A 17,525-nucleotide genomic window follows, 5' to 3' on the forward strand; every position below is an offset into this window, starting at 1 on the left:
CTTAACTTGCTAAGCATATTCTATAATGCACTGTGCCTAAATTCTAATGTGCGCAGGCAAAATGGGGCATGGTTATGGGCAAGGAAATGGGTGTTTTGTGGGTATTCCAAAATTTACATTCATTGTTATAGAATATAGCCCAATGTGCCTAAATCTACGCAGCGGGATTTACGCCACATTTTCATTGGTGTAAATGGAGGCACATAGTTTTAGGTGCTAGGATATCAATTAATTGTATTTTATATACTGTGCCTAAATATAGGTGCCCCTTGTAGAATACACTTAGGTGGAAATGTTTTCCATGCAGATTTTCTCAGCAACATAGAATTTCCCCCTATGCAACTTAGAATTTACGCACATCACGTTATAGAATATGCTTAAACCGTTCTGTGTATAAATTCTAATTAATGCCAATTAGTGTCTAATTGCTAATTAAGTGGCAATTATCGGTGCTGATTGGCTTGTTAACTAAATTGCATTTGCAAATCCAGAATATGACTGGATTTGTGCATGCAATGTAAGTCACGCTATATACAAATCGGCGGGGAAATGTATTCTCTTTGTAAAATAGGGAATACACATGTAGTTTTAGTCCTGCCCAATGCACCCCAAATCACACTCAAATAATTCCTCCTCTCCAGCTGAATATCTGTTCACAAGCATTAAAAACATGGATGTTAAATGCTCACTAATATCTCTCCAACTTTCTCAAAAAGTGGAAGATATCCCTTTAGCTTCCAGAAAGCAAATCATGCAGGTGCGGAAGGTTCTTCATGTGGTGTGTTCAAAGAGCATTTGATTCATCCACCTACTGTCCATGGAGCCTGCTTCAATATTTATCGTTCATCTGATCTAAATACCTCCTCGATAAAGGTGTATCTTAGTGCAATTGCAGGGTATATCTGTGGAAACTATTTATCATTTCATCTTTAGGTGGTAATTTTAAAAGTAATTCCTACAGGTAAAACAGTATTTTCTAAGCTCTGAGAGAAATATCCATGTTGACTCCTTCATATGTTGTATGCTTGTGTGTCTGATTTGATTTTATGGAGAACCGTTATTACAGATAAGCAAATTTGCTTTTTTGCTATCCTTGTAATACTTATTCATCTGCTGCTTAGTATGAATTTGATTTTTTTGCATTAGGTCATATTAAGTCTGCATTAATTTTAATGTGAACTAACATGCATTGAAATGTGTTTAAGATGTGCTAATAGTAGTGTTGGTATTAACACACTATAGAAGGCAAACCAGCACATTGGTAGTAATAAAAACTGTAATAAATACATACAACTCAATTCATTTCAATCATAAAATTACATCAAATAAATAGATAAATCATAAAATACAAAATAGTTTTCAAAATGATACTATCAAATAAAAAAAACAAACTCCCCCCCCCCCCCCCCGTGACTTAGTAAACAGGGGGGTTAGTGAATAAAAGAAAGTTTTTTATGTATTACAGTTTTTAATACAGCCCCTGACCTGACAGCCCTTAAAAGTGCGAAACATGGCCATGTTTGAGTTTTTAACTGTTTCACTGTGTATATAGTGAATAAAATTGGATCCCTTTTACTATCAATCTGCTGGTTTTCTGTCTTTACTGGATCTTGTAGATCGTCTGCCCGTTTGCTTTCTTGGACCTAAACACACTTTAGTTCATTGCCCTCAAAGAAGCTTTCTTCAAGCAGCTGTTATCCTTATGCTCTAATTCTTTGGTTAAATTAATGGAAGTTAAGTCATGAATTTAGTCCTATGAGAAAAATCTCATGTTATGTTGTTTTTGTCTTTCCTTAGAACCTTGATGTCACAGAACAAACATTTATTTTGAATGTTCTTGGAGGATGTATTCAATACAAGTCATTACTGGAAATTGTTGTTGATGGGTTTTATGCTCGAGACGGAAAACGCTGCCTGAAAGCTGAGCACAGTCTATATGTAGGTATGTATTTTGAAGTCATATGACATTTGTTTCAGAGCATCCCTAACAACTCTGGGGTTTGGATTTTAGATTTAATGGTAAAAGAGGGGTTTGCTACATCTATACCTGCCAGCCCATGAGTGGACTTAAGCATTCTGTGCTTTTGCTTTGAGTCCCCTCTATGACCCAGCTGATGTCACTTGTACTTTAATTTATTTTTTATTTCTTATATACTGCCTGTAAGCTCAAAAGCTATTGAAGTGATGTACATTCAGAGTCCCTGCTAAATAGTGTGTGGCCCAGATGATGAGTGAAGGATGGTGAAAAGGAAAATTTAATTTCCTGGGGTTGATATTCAAAGTGATTTAACCAGCCAGAAACAACACCTGGCTGGTTAAATGCCCATTCAGGGCTAAGACGTCATTTGAAAACTGGCTATTGGGGACGTTCTGGGGGTGAAGATGGCAATTGGTCAATTAAGTGCTGATATTAAGCACTTAACTGGCCATGTTAACTGCATAAATAGGACCGCATAAAAGTCAGTCCTATCTTTATGCAGTAAGCCGGCTGTGCTAAATATTGTACTTAACTGGCTATGCATTAGCTGGCTCTGGAAACCCAGAAATTCAGTGCTGGTGTGCAGACATGACCCAGCATTATATATGCAGGTTTAATGCTGGTGGTGGTCAGCAAAACACTGATCTCTGCCAGCTAAATATCGGGCCTCCTGTTACATCTGTTGTGGGCCCTATGGATAAATATACCCAGTTGGGGATGGTGGTGAGTAATATACCTTAGACTTTCTCCCATATTGATTGTAAAGTATCTTTGAGTTCCAGTGGCAGAATTCCCCTCCTCCTCCAGGAAATAACCCAGTGAGCCCAAAGGTATGACTTTTACTAGGGAGTTACCTTCATTGTCGAGTGGGCTCAAGACCAGTACCTCTAGTAGGAAGGTGAATCCTGTTCCAGTAATGTTGCAACCTTTAGTCTGTGAGGTTGATGTCCTTGTTGATGTTGAAGTTTGACTGAAAGATATGTGGACGATTGTGATAAGGACTGAAGGATTCAATAAAGCAGCCATTCCCAATCCAGTCCTCAGGGCACACCTAATCCTGTCGAATTTTCAGGATATCCATAATGAATATTTATGAGTTAGATTTGCATGAAATTGAGGCAGTGCATGCAAATTTATCTCATGCTTCTTCATTGTGGATATTCTGAAAACCTGATGGGACTAGGTGTGCCCCGAGGACTGGGTTAGGAATGGCTGCAATAAAGGTTTGATTGTTTAGTTGTGTGACTTTACTCAAGGAACTGTTTCTAAATTAGAAACAGATTCTAGACTCACCCTATTGGATAATCTTATGGTGATAATGGAATCCTAGTACCCTACATATTAGATGACAAGTGTATCAGGGACTAAGGACAGGTTGGTACTTCATCATAAACTGGAAAATTTGGAAAATCTCACTAGGGCAAAGAATATGCATTTTTTTAAAAATATTGCAGTAATGTGTTTAATATTCCTGAAGATGTTGGTAATGAAATATATGGTGCAGGTCCTAGCTGTACTAAAGGAAGAAGAAATTGGGATCTCTAAGTGTTATGTTTAAGATTCTCTAAACTCACCTTCCTGTATTTCTCTCTCAGCTATTGATTCCATATGTCCCTACACGTACTCTCCGTTCCCAACAGCAACGCTTGCTTACTATACCTACATTTAAGTATATTCACTGCAGTGCCATCCAGAAAATATTTTTTTCCATGATGGCCCCTAACCTATAGAATGCTATTCTGATGTTGTCATAGCTACTCTTTTGCAGGGTTTAAGCAGTCTACTTCTACAGCGTATGCTCGTGTTTGGCACACTTTCTTGGCATGGTCTCCCTTTCAAGCGTTTGTGGCTCAGCTCTTAGCATTTTTGCAAGATGGTCTACAGAAAGGTTTGGCCTATGACTCGCTTCTGGTTCAGGTGGCAGCCCTAGCGTGTTTTCGGGGGAGGGTGTCAGGTTCCTCCTTAGCGGCACATCCAGACGTGGTACGTTTTTTTGCGTGGGGCTCTTCATCTCCGCCCCCCTTTGCAGCAACCTTGTCCGTCTTGGAACCTTAATCTGGTTCTTAGGGTGTTGCAAGGCTCTCCTTCTGAGCCGTTACGTAGGACTTCTGATAAAGATCTTACTCTGAAGGCTGGGGTTTTGGTGGCTATTGCTTCAGCGCGTAGAATATCCGAGATTCAAGCCCTTTCATGTCGGGATCCTTTTTTTGCAGTTTTCAGAGGCGGGAGTCACGTTGCGAACTGTGCCTTCCTTTCTGCCAAAGGTTGTTTCAGCTTTTCATCTCAATCAGCCTCTTTTTCTCCCTTCCTTTAGGGTAGAGGATTTTCCTGTGGCTTTTCGGAATCTTCATCTTTTGGATGTGCGTTGCGTTCTTATTTGCTATTTGGTGATGTCCAATGACTTCCGGAAGACAGATCATTTGTTTGTGCTTCTTCAAGGTTCTCGTCCTAGCCAGGCGGCTTCAAAACCGATCATTGCGAGATGGCTTAAGGAAACTATTTCTTCAGTGTACTTGTTGGCTTGTCGCAGCTTGCCAGAACCCTTATGTGCTCATTCTACTAGAGCGCAGGCGACCATGGGCGGAGTCTTCGGTCTTGTCCTTACAAGAAATTTGTCGGCTACTTGGGCCTCCATTCATTCCTTTACCAAGCATTATAGAGTGGACATACCTGCCAGATCTGATGCTTCTTTTGGTATGGCGGTTTTGTAAAGGGGGGCAATGGTGTCCCGCCCTATCTAGAGATTGCTTTGGTACATCCCACCAGTTGATAGATTCATCTGCTGCCTGCGCTAAGGAAGGTAAAATTATGTTCTTACCTGATAATTTTCTTTCCTTTAGCTGCAGCAGATGAATCCAGCATCCCTCCCTAGCTTACCGTCACTTTGTTTCTCTATTCACTCTGTGTGTTTGTTTGTTGTTCCTGTTTGTTCCAGTTCTTTGTATTTTGCAGTTTCAAACACAAGTTTCAAAACTTAGAAAGAGTTTCATCTGTACTCGAATATACTCTGGTTCTGTTGTTGTTTCTCTTCATATGATGAGGAAGGTTTTCTACTTTATGGGCCTACTACTACTATTTAGCATTTCTATAGCGCTACAAAGCATACGCAGCGCTGCACAAACATAGAAGAAAGACAGTCCCTGCTCAAAGAGCTTGCAATCTAATACCTTTGCTTTGTGATGAGCAATATACTAGCTTACAGAGGGGCTGGTCGTCCAATACCACTCTCTTAAGACAGTGATCTCTATCTCCACCTGCTGGTAGATGGATACAACCCACCAGTTGATGGATTCATCTGCTGCAGCTAAAGGAAAGAAAATTATCAGGTAAGAACATAATTTTACCATTACTGAGCCTATATACTTAGATGGAAGCTGCCACTGTGATTATTATCTAACAGTGACAAAAATAACATAAAATTTTCTAACGTGTAATTCCTTTCTTCACTGCCAGGGAGTATACACATGCTCATACCATTTCCTGTGGTTTCCAACTTGACTTCCACTAGTCCACTTGTGTGATCACTGCTGGCGCCTATTTTACAAAAGTCTGCTCCCCGACCTTAAAACCTAGCTACACCTCTGGCTTATAGTGGATATCTATAGCGGAGGGGCATCAACAACAATTGATCCTGCAATCTGAGTGAACAACAACATTGAGAAAATAAATGAATCAAAGGTTCAGGAATTGCACCCTGCAACACCAAAAACATGATACAAACAATTGTAAAAATAACAGTTCTTCAAAGGAAACCAACACAAAAGTCTGATAGCACTGTCAAACCTACTTATTTGAAAAATCAGCAGAACGGCTCTATTCTGGATTAATTGTAATTTTCTGGATAAACTCTATCTTCTATACAAAGAATTACAATAGTCCAGATGATGCAGTAAATAAGCAAAATGATGTTGATGAAAGTAGAACCTAATCAGTTGAAGTTGTCTCGTACAAAAAAAATAACTTTTTCCAAAGTTGGAAAATTTGGAGGTCAAAAATGAGAGAGGAATCTAAGATAATGCCCAGAGTTGAGGCCAAGATTCTTCATCTTCTTGTCTTCTGTGTGTAGCTGCCACTGGTGGCAGGTATGCAGTTTTATTTTCTCTTCGCTTCAGGAACTATGTTTTGCTGTCTGAGGCAAGTGCTGTTTTGTTTCATTTTTAGCGTCATGCTTGAAATAAAAGGCTTCCATGTTTTTATGGAGAAAGGCGGGAGGCCTGTGCTTATTGAGCCCATCGCTACCTGTGAGACAATTTTTTCTCTTCCCACCAACATGTTGATGGTTTTTTACATGGTGATTTCCTCACAGCTTTCATGATTTCTGGTGGACTGTGTGCTCTAATAAAAAAAATAAATAATAAGTTAGATGTTTCCTTGGTTCCTCATCTCTTTGCATTTTTTGGTGGTTGGCATAATTACTTTCCTGCACAGTCAACAGCTTTCTTATTTTGGTACTTGCACCATGCCTCATTTCTGCCATCAGCTGTCTTAGAGCCGACTCTGGGCCAGCCTCAGGTTCTCCGCCATAGAGGCTTCCATGGAGATTGAACAAGGACACTGACCGTGTTGTTTGTGTGGTGATACGGGCTGCATTTTTGCACAAGGGCTATTCCCTTGTCAACTGTGCATTAACAGCATCTTGGGTTGCGCAGTGGCAGTACCCCCGGGTGTTTCACAGTGCTGACTGCCATTAGAGCTGTACTGTGCCAGGGGCCACATGCTCTGCATTGGGATAATGACCATATGGGCAGTGGCCATTGTAATATTAGGAGCTTCACCTTTGGGTAATATGCTGTGCTGATTGCCACATCTGCTTCAGTGTCCACAACCTCACATTTTGTGCATGGGTACTGCTCACTGGCATAACACATGGGCATCAGCTGAGGCTTTCCACTGAGCAGTATGCATGACAACTATATCATTAGTCGTATGCCTTGCCAATTTGCGACACCCACAGGCTTGGCTTTATGCCTTGTTTGCATCCCCAGACATTGTATGTGGCCTACTGTCTCAATTCCCACATAACCATATTTTGGCTCAGTGTCCCCATTTTTCAGCTCCACTGTGTCAGCAATCCTTTTGCTGCTAGGTGGCAGATTCAGAATTATGCCCTGGATCCAGCAGCCTTCATACTATGATAGAGGCATCCTACTGAGCTGAGAAAGATTCATTGGTTTCACCATGACAACACTTTGATTCTGCATGTGGGCGGTACCTTCAGTACGCTATTGGTGCTGCAAAAGGACCTCAAATCCAGTAGATGATAGCTTCAGTTGCTGCGTGAGGACAGTGGCCTCGGTGCTTCTGAGGGCATCAACTTCAGTGCACCCTGGGGGTGGAAACCTTGGTGCTGCCCAAGGGAAACATCCTTAATATGCATTGATAGCAGCTGGGTCAGCAGCTTGAATGCTGTACAGAGCCAGCAACCTGAGTACTGCAAAAGAACTGCCATCTGAGCAACAGCCTTAGTGCTATGAAAGGGCACCAGCCTTAGTAATGTAGAATGATAGCAGCATAGGAGCCTACTTTTCAAAATGATTGGGGGTGCTGAAATTTTTTTTTTTACAGGTGGTGCATTTCCCCCTTCCCCTCATCCCCCCCTCCACCTCCCTCCGAGTTCCAGGGTCCCCCTCCCTCCCTCCAAGTTTCACAGGGTGGTCCCCTCCCTCCGAGTTCCACAGGGTCATCCCCCCTCCCTCCGAGTTCCACAGGGTGGTTCCCCCCCCCCCGTCCCTCCCCCCGTTCCACAGGTCCCCCCCTTCCTTCCCTCCCTCCGAGTTCCAGGGTCGTCGTCCCTCCCTTCCTTCCTCCCTCCCTTCGAGTTCCAGGCCCCTCCCTCCGAATTTTAAAAGTCATCTTGACTTACCTAGTCGATGTTACGGCAGCCGGCAGCAGTGGTAGAAAGCATGCAGCTTGGCCCTTAGTTCAGACCAGCCTATGTTTTTTGCTAAAGATTGTATTAGCAACTATGGGAATCCAGACAAGAGTCAAGCAGAGAGTGCTGCCTTGCTGAGAGACAGTAATGCACACCATGGCCCTGCAGGAGCAGGCTTCAAGAGGGCATTCTTATATCTATGGACTAGTTGTTTTTTTAATTATATTTTTGGATGTCAATACAGAGTGTTATAAACAGCACAACTGATACAAAACAGTGTCAAATGTGATTAACAAACTATCAGTGATTGTACAAAACTACCAGCATTAAACATAATACTCCTCTGCATTGACTTTTTAAATATATAATATAATCCCCTCTATCTCGAAAAACCACTCCACTAGCACTCATCCATCCATACCAAAAGGCCACTACAAATAACCACTAACACCCTCATACATGCACCCCATCCACAGCAACCCCAGCCCCCCCACCCTCTCTCCCTAAGTGTCAAGCAATTCCAAACACCGCTTCCACAGCAAGGCATAGAGGCTCATTTTCAAAGCACTTAGCCTCCCAAAGTGCTTTGAAAATATGCCTCATAGTGTCTATTATCTAGTTTGAATGACTTAGAATAAAGCAGGCCTTCATGTTTGCCTATCTCTCGTATCTTCATGGTCCAAGGATATTGGATCTAGGGAAATCCAGAACTGTAAAATAGTTTTCCGGATTAGCAACAGGGACATATACAGAAAGCGTCTTTGGAGCTGGGTGTCATGTCCCCTACCTCAACGCAAGTGGCGTCCTTGGGCTGCGCAGGGTCCTGTCGACACGCACACTTGACTGGCACAGCCCTGAGCCATGTGTGTGTAGTTCTTCTCTGGCTGCAGGCTCCTTGATTGCTTTGCTTCCACCCACCTGGGTCTGCTCTTCCTCTGCCTGGCTTCCCTTGCTTCTCTCCTATTGGTCTTCCGGTTCCTCCTTCCCCTGCTCTTGTCCTATGGCTGTGCCCCTTCTCCCTGCTAATGTCAGACGCCAGCACTTTATCAGCTGAGCTCTCCCTATACTCCTTGCTTCGGCTTCTACTTTGGTAGGTGTTACTTGCTCAGTAGTGTGCTTCTCCTCTACTTTGTTCTTCGTTGCTGACTTAGCCTGTACCTGGATTACTCTCGTGTATGCTGCTTCCTACTGACTCTACCTGAATTACTCTTGTGTCTGCTGCCTGCCTACTGACCTTGCCTGTACCTGGATTACTCTCGTGTCTGCTGCCTGCCTACTGACTTTGCCTGTACCTGGATTACTCTTGTGTCTGCTGCCTGCCTCCTGACCTTGCCTGTACCTGGATTACTTCTCGTTTCTGCTGCCTGCCTACTGACTCTGCCTGTACCTGGATCACTCTCTTGCCTGCTGCCTGTCTGGCCGTCACGTTCATCACCCCGCTTCCTGCTCCATCTCATAAGCCCTGCAGGCCGCCCGCACCTAGGGGCTCAACCTCTGGGGAATGGCTGTCAGCGCAGATGAAACCAGGGGTTGTCCAGCCGCCAAGCAGAACCTGGTCCGAGTACTGGGCTTGGCAGCACTCTACTTAGTACAAGATCTCACAGGTCTGACACTGGGATAGTTGATGGTTTAAAAGTAACACTGGATCACCCAAAAGCAAAGTGGCATAGTCCCATTCCATCTCCCTCTGAACCAGGAAATTGGAATCTCTTTGGAATAGGTTGATAAATATATGTGGAAGATAATTTTATAATGGGGTATGGGGGCATCTCTGTAGGTGCTGTTTTATAAAGATAGGTAAGCACCTAATTTTTCTTTTTTTACATACTAATGTATGTGGCAGAGAATACACATTGAATATAGGGACGATTACTTAGACCTGCTTAAGAGCTGGTTTAAGTGAAGGAATGTGCTTAACTATGTACACACAGATTAAGGTAGCTCATAATTTACATGCATATGTGCTAACTTTGCCCACAGTCCACTTCTATGTACACCTACTTTCAAAGTTGATGCCTTTTGTAAAATAGCAACTGGCATAAAGTCCATTTACATGCATATGTGGCCACAGACCCATGGGAACGACTTTATAAAATTTCCTCCTTAGAGAGGTAATTACTAAGCTGCGGTAAAATATCATGGGAGCCACCGGGGTCCTAGTAGTCAATAAGGCTTTATAGAGTTGAGAGATGCCTCCTTTGCTGGTGCCTGAGCAAAGAGCTTGTTCCATTGTTGACTCAGCAAGGCTCAGTTCACTCTGGGCCCTACGGAGAATAAAGCCTCAAGAACCGGATTCCTACAACTATTCAAGTTAAAGTTGGCCTTCCTGAGCCAGGTTCTGTTAGCTACACATACGTAGTCAAGTAAAGGAAATCATAGGCTATGTTTTCTGCAGAATTCACACTGAAGGCCATTGCAGGCATAGAGATGGGGGTCTGCACAGAAACAAAATGAGATGGTTGCATAGAAGTTATTTAAATAATGGGGATTTGTCTTATGTAAACTGCCTGGCACATAGTATACCCTTTCATACAGGTACCAACTGGTTTGGTGCAGAATTTGTTTTCCTCAAAAGTGTGTGAAGATGTGAGGGATAGGTATTGACCTCCTCAAGCTATCCTTTGACCAGTTTTTGCAAACTATGCATATCTGGCCTGTATCATTTTATGTACCTTCTGCCAAAATAGGTAGTTCTAGAAAGCATCACTCATTAGTGAGAGGCAGTTAGCAAAATTAGCAAGCGTTATGTTACTAATCAGTATTGCATGTATTCATTAATGAGCCATGTATATATTATCCTGGATTGTACTTATGGAAAACACTATATAAGGTATAGCTCAAAACTTGCTGAATCCCTGTCTCTCAGCACTGATACAATAAACACTTTCTTATAATGGTATGAGAACTGGTCATTTTATTTTTTACTTGTGGATGGGAAACTGGAGACTTTGAATTTCATTGTTTCGAGTGGCCTGGAGATACCGGTTAGCACTTGGTGCCAGGTAGGACATTTGTTCTTACTGTATGTGGTGCTGTGTGTGGCTAGGTTTTCTCTCTGGTCTCTTCAATGCTTTTGATCGCTCACTTTTTTCCCCACTTGCTAATACAAAGCCAGTATAGCGTTATAGAAACTTTGAAGGTGTTTTATTTAACTGAGTAATTTGACCTTCTTAGAAAAGGCAGTATATCAAGTACCAATTAAACATTAATGTTAAACATTTGCTTGCACTTTTGTTATTTCCGTCTCACAGCTGAGAATTTCTCTCTTCTAATCTTAGTGTTTCACTCTCAGGGTTGGTTTTGGGGATATCCTTCATTCCTGGTTGAGGGATCCTCAAGCTTTTCTCTTTGGGCAGGATTAAGGGGTTTAAGGTTGTTCTGACTCTGTGAAGGGGTGTTCTTAAGGTAAAGGGACAGCATCCTGTAGACTCCCTTAGAGTAAATGAATAATGTAACCTGAGATCACCCTTAAAAGCTGTGTTATTTTTTCCCTGGGAGCATTAGGCCGCTAACATGCTGCCCAATGCTCCCAGAGACGTTTTAAAGGGCTGGTGCTCACCAAATTGAAGTACAGACATTAAACAGACCATTGGACTTCCATCTCCAAAGATCCCCCTAGAACTTATCAGGAGGTTACTTGGTATCTAGTGGCCATAGCAGGAGTGATCCCCAGTCACTCTTGCTTTGTCAGGCTCTAGGCTGAAAATGCTGTTGGATGACCCCTAGCAGCAGTTAGCTCTTCTTTGGCAGCCGTTGCCATTATGAGTGCAGAGCCCAAGAGGACAGGAGCAACAGGGGTCAGACCTCTCCCATCCACTACATATCAGGAAGCCCCCTGGTAGGTCCTGGGGGGGGGGGGATCTTTGAGGAGTATGTGGTACCTTCATAGGGTGGAGGGTGGTTCTTTGGAGATCTGGAGTTTTGTTCTAGAGGGTGTCTTACAGGGAGTTTTACTGGAAGAAGAGGGCCTGCACTTCACTTCAATAAGCACTGGGCCTCTTAAGATGTCCCTGAGCACTGGGGCTGCATGTTAACTCCCAAGGAGAAAAATGCCAGTTCAAAGCATAATACAGCTTGCAAAGTTCCATTCATAATGAAGGTTGTGTAGTTCAATGCTTTCTCATTGTTGTGTAGTACACATTACAGTAAACTGTGTTATGGTAAAATAACATAATTTTGCATTCTAAGACACATTTAGAAGCAAATATCACATATTATTCCTTTAAAGCATGTTAGTATTGTTCCCCATAGATACCTTTGTGTCTTTATAAATAGGCAGCCTGTTATAAAATTACCATGAACGAGGCCAATATTAGTAGCCTTATATCTGATTAAAGTTAACCAGATAGGTTATCCATAAAACTTATCTGGTTAACCATAGGATAGCTATTTGCATTGCCTGGTAGCTGATAATGTTAACTGCTATCCTGGCATAAATCCAACTTTACACAGACCTAATCCTTGCAGGATTAATTTTTATGCAACCAATAGAAATGTATCCAATCTGCTGTTGGATTGGGGGTGGAAGGGGGGGGGGGGGTTTAATTTCCAAATTAAAAATTTGTCTGGGTAACTCCCCAAAGATACCTGGACAAATCATTTGTTGAATATATTAGAATATGTATATAAAATGTGTTTATTATTGATTTTACTGTTATATATGTCTAACATGTATATCTTTTTCATAGTAATATGTTATGTGGCATCTTTTCAATTGGAAGAACTGGGTCTCCACAACATATATACAATTATCAAATCTCTGGACGTGGCCAAAGTGTGCAAGGTATTTAAATTGTTCTTTTTTCATAAAAATAAAAATTGAAAACTGAATTGTGCCCACTAAAATAATATGTGCCTTTTTAAAATGGAAAAATAGGCATGTTTTAAGAACTTTTGTAGGTGCTGTATTATCATATTGTCCAAATGAGGTTAATTTAGTATAGGTCAGATAGGTTATGATGTGTGTGTGAGAAAATTGGACTGCTTAATGTGCCAGTATTTTATAAACCATTGGAAAACAGACATGAATTTTTTTTTAGTTTAGCAAATGTGGCAGAGGACAATAAGTAAAATATACATTTGTACAGAAAAGTACACTGAGAAGAAAAAATGACTAGGAAACAAAACAAAATGAGAAGAATTATATCAATCGCACACAATCCACAATACTGGGGGAAAAGGAGCTACAGATAATTAACAAGAAAATCAATAAATCAAAAGAAAAACTGATAACGTAATTCTACCGTAGCCTCAGATTATAATTTGACACTTCAAGCTTCACTTGGAGAAGGAGTTAAAGCCATAGGAACTACCTGGTGATTGGCAGCCAAAAAAAGCAGATAAATGAGTTGGAGCAAAAAAGAATCTTCCTCATTACAGAATGTACCTGATCCTCTGACAACATATTATCTTTAGTTACCCCTAAAATCTTTAAAAAAGGGTTCCAACTTAAACAGAATGCTTCTCATTCAGGGCTTCTTTTACAAAGCCGTACTAGCGAGTCCTGTGCAGCAAATAAGAAGAAACCCATGAGTGGGCTTTCTCTCAATTGCCGCACTGAGAATCGGTTGCGCGGCTTTGTAAAAGAAGCTCTCAGTTTGGTACAAGACAGAATATAAAAAATTAGGGACCCTTTACCTAAAGCTTAGCACACACTAACAAACATTAGCATGTGCTAAGTGGCACAAGGACCATAGGTATAAAATAGGACATGCAGCATTTAGCATGCACTGTCTGCTAGTGTGTGTTAAGTTTTAGTAAAAGGGCCCCTTAGTTTTTTTCCTTATTCAATTTCAAGAAGTGGAACATTACTCAGGTCTCCACCAAATCAAAGTATTGTCGAATGTTTAATCTTATCTTGTATATCCAGGGGAACAGGCAAACAGGTAATACCTGCATTATCAAATGACCTCCCCCCCCAATCTTATCCAATTCTAATCCTCAAGGAGCTCTTGCTGATCTGCAAGATTAAGGCATCAGATACTGGGAGCTAATGTATCTGGTGTTCAGAGGTTTGTGTCAATTGACAAAACGTTTTCCAGGTGCACTGGACAATACATCACAGTACTTTTGTCTGTACTGAACACTATTAGGCAACATACTATGTTCTAGTTAAAAGGAAGAGCAGCAAAATCCAGACCCTCTAAGGCATGGGTGGGCAGCCACAGTCCTTGAGGGCCACAATCCAGTTGGGTTTTCAAGATTCGCAATGAATATACATGATAGTGATTTGCATGTACTGTTTTCATTGTATGCAAATAGATCTCATGCATGTTCATTGTAGAAATCATGAAAACTTGACTGGGTTGTGTGCCTCAAAGACCATGGTTGCCCATCCCTGTTTAAGGAATAATGTTCCTGTGGTGGTAGCTGATAATCTGCTGCAAGGGTACGAAAGGGAATGAAAGAATCATCATCCCCAAACTGTCCCCAGGTAGCTAAGCCCAGTAAAGTCACCAAACAAATGTTCTACCCTTAATACCAGAAGAACACAATGAATTGTCTGCCATTGGAGAGTGATGGGACAACGGTGAATGCAAATGAGAAAAACAATTCCAATAAAACAAAGAAGTGTGTATTGATGGGCAAAGATCTGGAGACAACTGTCTATACTTTCAGGGCAGCCACATTAAATATCTCAAATGTGAGGTCCCTACCATGGAGTTTGTGAGGTTCGTCCTGGAACCACTCCATTGTGGCACAAGCTTGGGCAGCCCTATGATACCACAATAAATTAGGTACTTCCAAACCACCTCACCGTTTATGTTTATAAAGAAAAGAGTGAAGCATATAGGGTCACTGTCACGACTGTGGTCGTGACCCCACTTTCAGTCTCACCTTGTCTTCTGGTGGTCAGCTTCAGAGGTAGCTCCAGTCTATTCTTTTCCTTGCATTGTTGCCTCTGCTGCCACTTCTTCTGTGTTTCAAGCCTCACTCTGGTGTTCAGTGTGTTTCAAGCCTCTTTCCTGTAGTTATATATATCTATATATATTTAAGGCTTATTGTGATGCCTTTATGCCAGCAAAATGGAGCTGGAAAAGGCTTCTATTGCTATATCAGTGACAGTGTTCACACATCCGTGAGGTTCTAAGTTGTGAACTAAATCAACGTGAGTACCAGCATCCTGAATTGTGGAATCCTGGATATATAGGTCTTGATTAAATAGTTGAAAACAATCTCTGATTTGAGCTGATTTGGTGAGCAACTGGCCAGTAGCCAACTGATAGGATATCCCTATCAGCCCGCACTTCAGTAAGTTTATGAGCTAGAAGCCAGATTGACATATTACCATATTCATAATGATTACATTTCAAATGAGCCATATTCAAAGTAGATTGTTCATGGTAAAGACTATCGAGTTGTAATTTAGCGGCTTGCAGTTCTCAAAGGAGTGCTAGAGGTCAAGAACTTTTATGCTGAGCTTCCTCAGCCACTCAAACCCATTAGACTTTGGAGCGCTGACTGGTTTTCTTAATAAAATAGCCCTGGGTCACAGCTTTAAGCGCATTCCAAATAATTCTCAAGGAAGGCCCAGAGTTCATGTTATGATCTAATTAATCAGTCAGAACAGCATGGTAGCCTTTATAGATTTCATCATCTTGCAACAATAAATTATTGATCGCTCATCATTTGTCCCATTCTACATCTATAATCAAAGAAATGGTGGCCCATATAGACACATGGTATGAAACAGTAACATTACCTATAGTAGCTGTGCCCTCCACATCTGACAAAGACCTGTCCAAAAAAATATAATTCAGTCTAGAGTAGGACGAATATGTATGAGAAAAGAAAGTATAGTCTCTAACTTTGGGATGGCCTAAGTGCCAAGCATTGACCAGGGCTAAATTTTCAACAAACTGCCCCAATGCTCATTAGAGCTCATAATCCAGGCTTGATTCCATCACTCGATGATTTAATACAGGCTGCATAGTAACATTAAAATTCCCAGCTACAGAGGGACAGGTGATGCTAGTTTTCTGGTAAGAAGCTGTGTAAACCCCCCAGGGGTGTTCATGTGTGCGGAGGCCCTCTAGTGGCTCCTGTCTAGGCTCTCCCTCTGTCCTCACTGGCCCTTGACTTCTGAGCAGCTTGTACAGACGCATGCATTTCCTGCTCTCCGCCCAGCCTCCCTGGCCCCTGGGCTCCTGAGTAGGACTCTGGCTGATCCTCCCCCAGGCATTAGCATGCACCAACCTCTATATCCTGGTCTCCTTCCTTACTCAGAGTGACTGCTCCGCCCTGCCTTCCTCCTGCTGGAAATCCTTCCCTGTTATGTCCAGTGTGCCTCGGTCACTCCTCTAGTTCACGGGCAGTGACCCACTGCACTTTTCCGGGGACTCTAACTAGGATTCTCCAGACTTTACAAATATGCAAATAAGGCAGTCATCATATGCAAATTCAGTTTATTAGTTCAGTCCTTTGGGGAACAAGTTCTTTCACACTCAGCCTTTAACTTGTGCTGCTCCACTGAGCCCCCTTATTTGGGGAGACCTGGGTCTCAGTATCAAACAGCCACCTTAGTGTACAAGCCCCCAAACACAAAGTCTCGGCCCCCCCTGTCATGCAGGGCTGCAATAGTCTTTTGAAAATCCTTCCTTTTCAAGTCAGTGGCAAGATCAGTACTTGCCTCTCAGAAGGATTTTCTCCCCCTCTCCAAACAAGTCTTTCAAATTCCACAGAGTTTTCCAACATAATCAGGGTAAGCTTTTGGGGAACCAGGTTTGTAATTCCCCCAACAGTCAGGGTTTCTCCACAGCAAACAGGTCTAACCCAAAAGAAAACAGGCTTCTCTCTTTAAGCAGGTTTCAATCAAAATAACTTTCAAAACAATATGGATTTTCAAACTTTCACGTGCTGCTCTCCCCAGGCTCTCAAGCTCCCATTCCATTCTGGTTTCTTCTCCCTGCTCAGCCTGATTAACCCCCTCTTCCATCCAATCCATCCAATCCTCCTCCTGCTTCTCACCCCACCCCTCCCTATTACAGGTGGGCAGCATGATATACTGATTGTGGGTCCAGGGGAACTGGGCTCCTTCCTTCTCCCTCCCTCTTGTGGTCAGAGACAGTATATGGCCAGCTTGCCTATCTCCTGGGCTCTCACTGCTGGGACTGGAAATGCATTCTGGGAGATGTAGTTTAGGGTTTTGCTGCTACATTCTATACATCTGGGATGTAGCCTTGTCTCAGCAAATATTTTGAGCTCTGTGGGGACTCTGCAAAAAAAAAAAAAAACTGCTAATTATCGCATGAAAAAAGGGGAAAAACTTATTAGTTGGAGAAGTCTTCTGAGTGCATTGGCCAGTGAGCTCTGCAAAAGAGGAGAGTGAGCTCAAGGGATGCCCGTAAAATCCTCAAATGTAGCCAGGAAAAAAAGCATCTTCAGCAGGCAAGATGGCGGATAGCGCTGCATTGATCATGGTCACGGAGAGAGAATGGGTCCAAGAAATCTCTAAAACAGTGTCAGCAGCTCAATAAACTACAATCTGCAGTGGACGAAATAAATGAAAAATTCGACTCACTCCCACTGACTTCTGAACGTGGAACAGAAAGTGTCAGAATATGAAGATGAAACGGTATGCATGTCCAGTTTACTAGGGATTTTGCAGAAGGAAAACGTTGAACTCTGTGACTGTGTGAAAGAACAGGAAAATCGAGAACACCGAAACAATATGAG

At 42.2% G+C, this 17,525-nt stretch overlaps 1 protein-coding gene across 2 annotated transcripts in view; it reads left to right on the plus strand.

Annotated features, from left to right (window-relative positions):
• CFAP99 (cilia and flagella associated protein 99) overlaps positions 1–17,525 on the plus strand; it is a 325,784-nt gene that overhangs the window by 56,863 nt on the left and 251,396 nt on the right. For both annotated transcript variants that reach the window (XM_030191113.1, XM_030191114.1), the window contains exons 3-4: positions 1,798–1,942; positions 12,539–12,633. In XM_030191113.1, coding sequence (XP_030046973.1) covers positions 1,798–1,942; positions 12,539–12,633 — 240 coding nt within the window. The remainder of the gene's footprint in view (positions 1–1,797; positions 1,943–12,538; positions 12,634–17,525) is intronic.

Source organism: Microcaecilia unicolor, chromosome 2, assembly GCF_901765095.1.
Source record: "Microcaecilia unicolor chromosome 2, aMicUni1.1, whole genome shotgun sequence".
NCBI classification, from domain to species: Eukaryota; Metazoa; Chordata; class Amphibia; order Gymnophiona; family Siphonopidae; genus Microcaecilia; species Microcaecilia unicolor.